The following is a 9,418-nucleotide window of genomic DNA, read 5'->3' on the forward strand; positions in this document are numbered from 1 at the left end:
CGGTATTTTGGGTCTTCCAATTTGTCCTTGAATTCCTTCAGCGTGGCCTTGGGGCTCATGTCCTTCTGCACACGCAGAGCCAGCTCGATCCCTGCCAGGATGGGAGATGTCTTGGTCAGCCCTCGCAGCTGCTGCAGCCCACGGCTCTCCCAGCCCTGCTGCTCCCTGGGACACAGCCCTGCTCCCTCCCTCCTTCCCATCTCAGGGACTTGCTGCCCAGGGAAACGGCTTGGAACTCCTGAGAACTGCGAGAGGGACAGGTTTTCAGCCACTGCCTGCAGTGGGGAGAGTTTGGCTGGTCCCAGCTGTGGCCAGATGCCCTCCCCCACATCCAGCTGTGGAGGGAGGATGGTTATTCCTCGTTGGTGGGTGTGCTCCATTGCCAGCCGGTGCCTCCTCAGCCGGGGGAGCTGCCCTGCTCCAGGCTGGAGCTGAGGCTCCACACGCCCCCAGCTCACCTTTGTGGATGTACTGGGCCACCTTGCGGAAATCGTCCTGCCGGAAGCCGCGCGAGGTGAGAGCCGGCGTCCCGAAGCGGAGGCCGCTGGGCCGCAGGGCGCTGACATCACCTGCGGCACGACGAGGCACACGTGAGCAAACCCGGCACCGAAACCACCGCCCGTGGGGCTCCAGCCCGGCTCCTGGGGCGGGGCAGGAGCTGGCAGAGCTCGTGGGATCCCTCACCAGGGCACGTGTTCTTGTTGCAGGCGATGGAGCAGAGCTCCAGCACCCGCTCGGCCCGGCCGCCGTCTGTGCCTTTGCTGCGCAGGTCCACCAGGATCAGGTGGTTGTCAGAGCCCCCTGCAAAGACAGGGGTTTGGTGGGATTGGGGAAATGCTGCTCCCGCAGGAAACTTCAGCAAAAGAAGACTTGAGATCTAACAAGGGGTGAGGAATTGCGCCAACAGAGCCCTGCCCACGGTGTCCTTGAAGAGCTGCCCTGGTCAGAGCCCGGGGTCAGCCCCATCCCACTGCCGAGACGCGTCCTCACCTGTGACGATGTCGTAGCCCATCTCCATCAGTGCTGATGAGAGTGCCTTGCAGTTGGCCACCACCTGCTGCTGGTAAGCCTTGAACTCGGGTGTCATGGCCTGATGCAGCGCCACGGCGATCCCTGTGGATAGAGGGAGGCCAGGGTCAGATTTGGGAGGATCCCACCAGCAACGGCACTGCCAGCAGAAGCCATACTGGAGCCGAACAAACTAATGGACTGATCCTTGCTTTGCCCTAACCAGGCTGGTGGCACTGCCACGAGCCAAAACACAGGACAGGACAGGCTTGGTCACTCCTTGGGCAATGCTGGGTCAACCAGCTGCCTTTTGCCACAGTGTCCCCAGGCTGTGAGCCCTGTAGGGCAGCTGGAGGCTCCCGTGCTGCTGCTGGGGGTCAGAGCCGTGCCAGGACACCTTTGCCAGCTCCCTCTGCCGCGCTGGAGCTGGCAGCCAGCCTGGCTGCATACCTGCAATGGCGTGGTTGTGTGGGCCTCCCTGCAGCCCCGGGAACACCGCCTGGTTGATGAGGCTCTCCAGGTTGTAGAGGGTCTCCTTGCCTGTCTTGGGGTCCACGCTGCGGGTGCCTGTGAGACAGGGGGGACACAGTCACAAGGCAGCACAGCCGCCCTCCTCCCGTGAGCTGCTTTCACCCCCTGGCTGCTCACAGCAGGCACAGTGGTTGTTCCTCCTCAAATCTGAGCCAGGATTAGCCCAGGGAAGCTCCCCAGCCACTCCCAACATCTTCCTGCCCTCCCTCCTTCCCAGTCAGAGCGGGAAGGAGCATTAACTTGCAGCACCCCGGGCAGGTCGGGCACCTTTGCGGTAGAAGATCATGCCGGCCCTGCAGCCCCGCAGGGTCTTGTGGGTGGTGGTGGAGACGATGTCGCAGTGCTCGAAGGGCGAGGGCACCACGCCGGCGGCCACCAGCCCGCTGATGTGGGCCATGTCGGCCATGAGGTAGGCGCCGTTGTCGTCGGCGATCTTCCGCATGCGGGCGTAGTCCAGGTTCCGCGAGTAGCAGCTGACACCTGCGGGGACGAGGCGGTGAGGAGGGGACGGGAGCAGAGGCGCGGGACCCTGGGACAGCCCCAGGACCAGGCCTGCAGCGTGGACAGCCCAGCAGGATGCACACAAGCACAGTACACAAGCTCCTTCCGGGAGGTTTCCTCCTGGCACTGCAGCATCCACGGGCTTACGGGGATGCTGCTGGCTTCAGGGAGCCACCCCTGCCCAGGCTGTGCCACCAGGGAGGTGGGTACAGGTGTGATCCTCACCTGCTATGATCAGCTTGGGGTGGAAGAGCCGGGCATTCTCCTCCAGCTTGTCATAGTCGATGTAACCGGTCTTGGGGTTGACCTGGGAGAGGAAGAGGAGGGTTCAGCCACCTCGCTGTGGTGAAGATCAGCTGCTGTGCTGTCCTGCAGGAGGGAGTGCTGGCAGCCTGATGCTGGTTCTTTTAAGAGGCACCAACACTTATGATAACTGCACTCTGGCTGGAGCAGCTCCCTACCTTGTAGGGCATGGACTCGAAGAAGACAGAGGTGGCAGAGATCTTCTTCTTGTCCGTCATGAAGCCGTGGGTGAGGTGGCCACCATCGGGCAGGTCCAGCCCCATGATCCTGCCGTGGGGCTCCACCAGGGCCGTGTACACCGCGAAGTTTGCAGGTGACCCTGCAGCGAGAGCGCGCCGGGCGGGTTACGAACGCTGGGGCACCCGGGGGCCTGGGCAAACTGTGCTGGCTCTCCTGAGCACCCCAATACCTGAGTAGGGCTGGACATTGACTCCCCACTTCTGGGGGTCGAGCCGGTAAGCCTGCAGGGCTCGCTTCTGGCACAGCCTTTCCAGCTCGTCCACAAACTCCGTCCCGCCGTAGTACCTGCGGGGCAGGACAGGGCAGGGCTAAAACCAAACTCAGGACTCAGAACGGGCCCTGTGACCAGGCTGGGGACAACCTGGGGTGATGCCCCTTCTGTGCAGCCACAGCAGACGTGACCCTGCTGAGACTGTCCCATGCGTGGCCAAGGACAGAGGCTGAGAATGTCACAGCCTGTCCTGGAAGAGCCTGGCTGCCAGCATGAGGACACTGCTTCCTTCCCTGAGGTGAGGCCTGGCAGGATGGGGGGTTCGTCTCCCACCCTGCCAGGGTTTGGGTTGGTGGGCCTTAGCCCCAGTCCCGTACCTCTGTCCTGGGTAACCCTCAGAGTATTTGTTGTTCATGCACGATCCCAGGGCCTCCAGGACTGCTCGGCTTGCAAAGTTCTCCGATGCAATTAACTCCAGCCCCAACCTCTGCCGCTGCTTCTCCTTCTTGATGATGCTGTGCACCTTTGGGAGAGGAGAGAAATGGCTTCAGCCATGCTGGCTCTGCACGGAGATGTGGGCGTTCCACCACAGCAACAGGGCTTGGAAAGGCGCTGGAGAACAGAGACGTGATCCCTTCTTGGTGCAGCTGATCCCGACCAGTCACAGAGAGGGCACAGAGGATGGAGGGGTTCCAGCAGCTCAGCCTTGGACCCTGCCACGTCCTTGGCTTGACAAGGCCAGCATCCCCACGGCTGTTTGGGGGATGGATGAAGCAGCTGGGCGGGAGCCAGGAAGGGGCTCTCACCTCGGGGTCGTTGGTGTCCAGCGGCTCCATCACCATCTTGTTATGGGAGGCCCAGAGCTCGGCGCTGGGGAGGCTCTGTGTTGAGCTCGCCATGGTGCTGCTGCTGGGTCTGAGTCACCTGCCAGGAGAGCAGGGAGCCTGTGGGATGGGCTGGGTGCCTCCACATCTCCCTGTGTGCTGCCTGCTGCCATCCCATGTATTCCCTGAGAACAGCCATGGGCAACCTCTTGGCTGCTTTCCCTTGGGCAAAACCCCAGCAGGTCAGAGTCCTGCCCCAAACCCTGACTGAAGCATCCTGTGGAGCTGAGAGGCCCTGAGAGGCAGCAGCTCTGCCTCTGCTGGGTTCCATGGCATGGGTGATGCCCAGGCCTGGCAGGAGCCCTCCGGCCCAGGTGATGCCACTGCTGCTTTTGGAGAAGGAGTAACAGCCCAGCTGCTGCCTTGGCAGAAAACAATTCATCTTTTTACTCATTAACCCTGCAAGGACGGGTGAAGGTCCGTGAGCAGGTTATTAAGCAATCCCACACGGTTTCCTCGTGCCAAGCTGCCAAAGTCCATTCACACCGGCCGTGCTGGGCAGGGATGCTCAGCCATGCCCTGGCCCAAGCCCAGGCCTCACTGGCAGGGTGGGAATCGGCCAGAGAGGCTGGGCTGAGCAAAGGGCTGCGAGGGGAAGTGCGCTGGCTCTGAGCAGGACGCAGGTCCTGCGTGTCCCCCCAGCACAGGCTGCTGCAGCACTCACTGTGGAGAGCAACAGAGCTGCCCTTCCCAGTCAGGATGAGACCCCCCCCATGTCCCCTCTGATGGTGGACACCTGCCACCTCACCTGGGGAACCCCATCCCCGAAGCTCTGTCTCCACCTCGTTCTGCACCCCCAGTATCCCGCCTCCATCACCTCCCACAGCCCGAGATCCTGGCGGCGCGCCCCTCTGCCCTGCCCCGCGTGGCGGGGACCGGCGCTGCCTGGCCGCTGTGCCCCGCAGCGGGACGCCGTGCCCCGGCCCTGCTCTCCGCAGCCCGCACAGCCCCGTTCGTGCCCCGGTGCCGGTGCCGGTGCCGGTGCCGCTCCTTACCCGACCGCGATTCCGCTACCGCGCGAAAGCGCGCGCACTTCCATAGCCCGGCCGGGCCCCGCCCCCTCCGCGCCGCGACCAATCAGCGCCGCGCTCCGCCCCGCGTTCGGCGGCGGGCAACCCGCTCGGGAGGCACCTGAGCCAATCAGCGCCGCGCTCTGCCCCCTCCCCGCCTCCCATTGGCCCGCGCAGGGGCGGGGCTGGCGGCGCGGCCCGCACGTGGCGCCCGGGGCGCGGGTGACCTTGGCCGGGCCGGGCGGGGCGGGGGACAGCCGCTGTCACCCCCCTGCCGCCACCCCTCCTGCTGCCACCCCTGTGCTGCCACCCCTCCTGCTGCCACCTTCCTCTGCTGCCACCCCTGTGCTGTTACCCCTGTGCTGCCACCCCTGCTGTGCTGTCACCCTTCTGCTGCCACCCCTGTGCTGCCACCCCTCCTCTGCCGCCACCCCTGTGCTGCCACCCCTGCTGTGCTGTCACCCCGCTGCTCTCACTGCTCTGCCGTCACCCACAGCTCCAGCCCTGCCTGCCGTGCCGTGCTTCTCCGCCAGCCCTGCGGTGTTCCCAGCGTCCCGCCACTTCCCCCATGAGCCGAAGGATGGGACACCCCAACACGGTGCAGCGGGCAGGGACATTTCCGGGCACCCCCAGAACCCCCAGCCAAGACCGTGTCTCCAGGACAGTGGGCGTGCCAGGCCCTGGCACAGGCTGGGCACCTTGCTGCTGTTGTGGGGAGCAGAGCTGGCCCTGTCCCCCATCACAGCAGGGCGCCCCGGTGCCCAGAGGGATTTCGGGGTGCTCATGAGGGAGAGCAGCCAGGGGGATGAATGGTGCAGGCAGGAGAGCGGCCGTGTTTTCTCCCTTCATCAAATCCGAGTCAGTGGGTGGGCTTGGCCAACCCGCCCTAGGGAACCTGCACCCCCTGGCGCTTCAGGGGTTAAATCAGCACACCATAAATTGAGGAAGAAGATTAGGGAATAAGCGATCCTACTAAATTCCTCGTGATCCCAAGCCATGGGAAAATGGGGCGAGGCAGCGTGAGTCAGCCTGGAGAGGAGCAGCACAAGGGGAGTCAGTCAGGAGGGTGAGCCCACCCGCTGTGGGCAGAGCAGCCAAGGAACAGCGCGCACAGCCCTGCCAGGACCTGCCAAGGCAAGTGCCAGGATGAACAGGAGAGAGATGAGGACACGGGTGGGCTCACCAGAGGGTTGTGGGTGGGTAAAGGGCCAATGGTTACACTTGGATATGGCTCTGGTGTTCTGCACCTCCCTGGAAGGGGCTCGGTGAAGAAATAGTCTGTTAACATCATTGTTGCCAGTCTAGATAGTTTTTGCTGTCATAATTTGTTACTGGTCATCCAAAGAGGATTGGTCACAGTGGGGGGATCTGGGTTTCCATGGTTTGGCTGCTGGTCCATGCTGGATTGCTGCTGTGTGCTGGTGATGAAGGTGTTGTTCTGACACACTGACACCAACAGCAAAACTGGGGTTGGTTTCTCTGGTCGAGGTGGTTTCTGTGAGGTGCAGCTGCACATGCTATAGAGAAGGACTTTATATTAATTATAAATTAATTTATCTAATCTGGCTTTTCATACACATTTTGTGCACAGTTGCTCGCAAAGATTTTCACCTCTCTTGAGCAGCAGATAACAGCCCTGTTGTGATTTCAGCTCTTGGCTCGCTAGTGATGGACAGCACCTCTTCCTCCCCTTCCCCCTTCTCTGCCAGCTGCCCCACGGAGCAGCCTGACAATGCCACTGACCATGACTACTACTCTGGCCTGCAGAAGACCATGCACATCCTCTCCATGGTGGTGTACAGCATCGCCTGTTTGCTGGGGGTGTCAGGGAACGGCCTCGTCATTTGGATTGCAGGCTTCAAGATGAAGAAGACGGTGAATTCCATCTGGTTCCTCAACCTGGCCATAGCTGACTTCATCTTTACCTTTTTCCTGCCCCTCAGCATCGCCTACACCGCCCTGGGCTTCCACTGGCCGTTTGGGAAGCTCCTGTGCAAGCTGAACAGCACCATGGCCTTCCTCAACATGTTTGCCAGCGTCTTCCTCCTGACGGTCATCAGCATCGACCGCTGCGTTTCTGTGGCCTTCCCCGTCTGGTCTCACAACCGCAGGAGCCCGGAGCTGGCGGCCAGGATCGCGCTGGGGACGTGGGTCCTGGCTGTCCTGCTCAGCTCCCCGTACCTCGTCTTTCGGGACACCGTGGTGAGTTCCAGGAACGTCACCAGCTGTTACAATAATTTCGCTCTGTCCGATGATTACACGTCGGAGGCCACGCGCAGGCTGTGGAGGATGCGGCACAAAGCCATGATCATCACGCGATTCTTGTGTGGGTTCCTCATCCCCTTCATGGTGATTCTCATCTGCTACGGTGTCGTGGCTGTCAAGCTGAAAAGAAGGCAGTTGGCCAACTCTGCAAAGCCCTACAGAATCATCATTGCTGTCACAGTCTCGTTTTTCTTCTGTTATTTCCCATATCACGTCTTCTCCTTGCTGGAAATATCCAACAACTCTTCCAGCCACGAGATGAAACTGGCCCTTTACATAGGGATCCCCTTGGTTTCCAGCCTTGCTTTCTTCAACAGCTGCATCAACCCCATCCTGTACGTCTTTGTGGGGCCGGATTTCAAGGAGAAGTTTCGCCAGTCCATCCTGTCGACCTTCGAAGGGGCCTTCAGCGAGGAGTCGGTCCTGGGCAGCCTGACCAGCCGGCGCAAGTCCAGGTCTGCTTCGGAAGCGGAGGTCCCGAGGGTCTGAGCAGGTGCTGGTGTGGAAGGGGCCGTTCTTTTCTCTGCTATTTCCCTCATTTCGTAGCTCAAATCGTGGGACTGGGGACTGCAAGTGGCTGCACATGCTAACGAGGTGTGATTTTGTGTTTTGGAGATGTCTCGAATGTGCTGTGATTTAACACACAGTGGGGATGGAAGAACTCTCGGGAGCTGCAGCAAGGCGGGTCAAAGGAGCAGCACTTTACTCCTTGTGCCATTTGACTCTCGTGTATGGAACCTTTATAGAAAGAGGGTTAAATGCAATGGCTGGATGTATTTTTGTAGGGGATGGAACAGTGAGTAACACACTCATCTTTTCTCTCCTCAGACAGGACAAATCAGTGGTCGTGCTGCTGTTACTCAGATTGGATGTATTTCTGAGCAATGCTAATCTCTGTGTTTGACATGCTCCCAGCCCTTAAATAGCAGAGATCTGCTACTCTGTGCTGTTGGTGAATGAATATTGACCCCCAATAAACTTGTGTAAAACATACCCATCCTGTTGTGTTGCCTGTGGGATAAAACACTTGGTCCAATCTGACCAAGCAGGTTCATCTTTGGTAACAGAACTAGCAGATAAAAAGATTAAATACCTGGAATTTGGAAACAAACCACTGGTATTAGCAGCAGCTCTATGTGTGTGGCAGACAGGACCTGACCTGGGTGTGAGGATTTGCCTGGGGCACATGGATCTGATTGCCAGACCATGGTTGTGGTTTATCTGGGTTTCAGACCTTTGGGTACATTTGAAAACCCGTGGTTGGGACTTATGCTAAAGAAGAACAAGTGGCTGAGCTGAGTCTGGCCAAGCTTCATGTTTGCAAGCTGCCCAGGATGAAAAAGGTGAGGACTTTCTTACAGGCTTCATAAGCCTCTGGACCTCTTAGATTTTTTTGAGTAGAAAATGTTGGTCACGTAACAGGGAATGACAGCACTGAGGTGTTGTCATTCCCAACCCATCCTTGGCAGCTGAGCGAGCAGTGACTGTGTCACACCTCCCTCTCCTGCCCTACCCAATTTACCTGTAGATTAGTCCAACCTACCAATTGTCCTGTCCATCCTGTCAGAAACCTGCCTTGGAGCCTCCCTGCTCCGGTGGCTGGAAAATCTCTGACTCCCAGCCGGACTGTAGGAATTTACACGTACCTCTGTTCTGCATGGAGGACATTACGAATGAGAGCTGTCACTTGAACGTGTTGGGGATTAATTATGGGTCTGCTGGGCCATGCGGTATTGAAGGAAGGTCGTGATCCTAAAGGCACACATGCACTTATCCTCACATTCACGCACAAACCCGCCGAGAACAGGGAATGTAACACGACCATCATATGTCAAGCTTGAGTGAACAGAGAGATTTAACCTTTGCCACAAATTGCTGCCTGTCATACAGATAAAACCGCAATGTTTGCCATGCAGCACGCAACTCTGGGGCTATTTACTTGCTCCTGCTGGTAAACTACAGCATCGATTGCCACGTCAAGGTTTTGCAGACCCAGGTTTGCTCTTCCTGATTTTCCTTATCTGTTTGCAGAGTCCACATAATTCCTTGTGACAAGAGTCTCTGTGAGTGTTGGACCAAGGCCTTGGACTCCTGTCTTGTGTCTCTCCTCAACCCTGGCAGCCTTGAAGGTCAGCATTTGAAGTGTTGACCTGCTTTGTGGTAGGAAAGAAAGCAGTTTTCTGGGTCATTTGGAGATCCAAGGTGGTGCAGATTCCCATGGGACAACGTGGTTTAAGTGAAGCAGAGCATCTGGATGAGCTAAGGAACTACCACTGGAAAAGCCGTAGGTAATGGAGCAGGATGAGCTTGGGATAGAGATGGATTTGTCATCCTGGGTCTGATCCCTGCCCTTTGTGCAATGGGAAACCGTGCTGGCAGCAAGACAGGCCAGGCTGCCAAGGGACTGCTTCCAAGATAAATCTCCCATTGTATCGAGTTCCCTCATGTTCAGACTACCTCATTAT

The 9,418-nt window shown here is 58.9% G+C and overlaps 2 protein-coding genes across 2 annotated transcripts; one reads left to right on the plus strand and one right to left on the minus strand.

Moving 5' to 3' along the window:
* Nucleotides 1-2: 2 nt before the first annotated feature.
* SHMT1 (serine hydroxymethyltransferase 1) lies at nt 3-4,779 on the minus strand (the record flags this gene model as incomplete). The annotated part of the gene is made up of 12 exons (XM_038151645.1): nt 4,674-4,779; nt 3,601-3,718; nt 3,172-3,317; nt 2,753-2,868; nt 2,502-2,662; nt 2,266-2,347; nt 1,807-2,019; nt 1,459-1,575; nt 991-1,113; nt 685-801; nt 459-569; nt 3-91 (listed from the first exon to the last, which is right to left on the minus strand). Coding segments are annotated over exons 2-12 (1,368 nt in total), but the record flags the coding sequence as incomplete, so codon positions are not given.
* Nucleotides 4,780-5,076: 297 nt separating this feature from the next.
* Nucleotides 5,077-7,946, plus strand: LOC119706945 (chemokine-like receptor 1). The gene is made up of 2 exons (XM_038151229.1): nt 5,077-5,822; nt 6,340-7,946. The coding sequence occupies exon 2, from the start codon at nt 6,357-6,359 to the stop codon at nt 7,440-7,442; it is 1,086 nt and encodes a 361-aa protein (XP_038007157.1). The 5' UTR covers nt 5,077-5,822; nt 6,340-6,356; the 3' UTR covers nt 7,443-7,946.
* Nucleotides 7,947-9,418: the final 1,472 nt, after the last annotated feature.

This window comes from Motacilla alba, chromosome 14 (genome assembly GCF_015832195.1).
Source record: "Motacilla alba alba isolate MOTALB_02 chromosome 14, Motacilla_alba_V1.0_pri, whole genome shotgun sequence".
Lineage (NCBI taxonomy): Eukaryota > Metazoa > Chordata > Aves > Passeriformes > Motacillidae > Motacilla > Motacilla alba.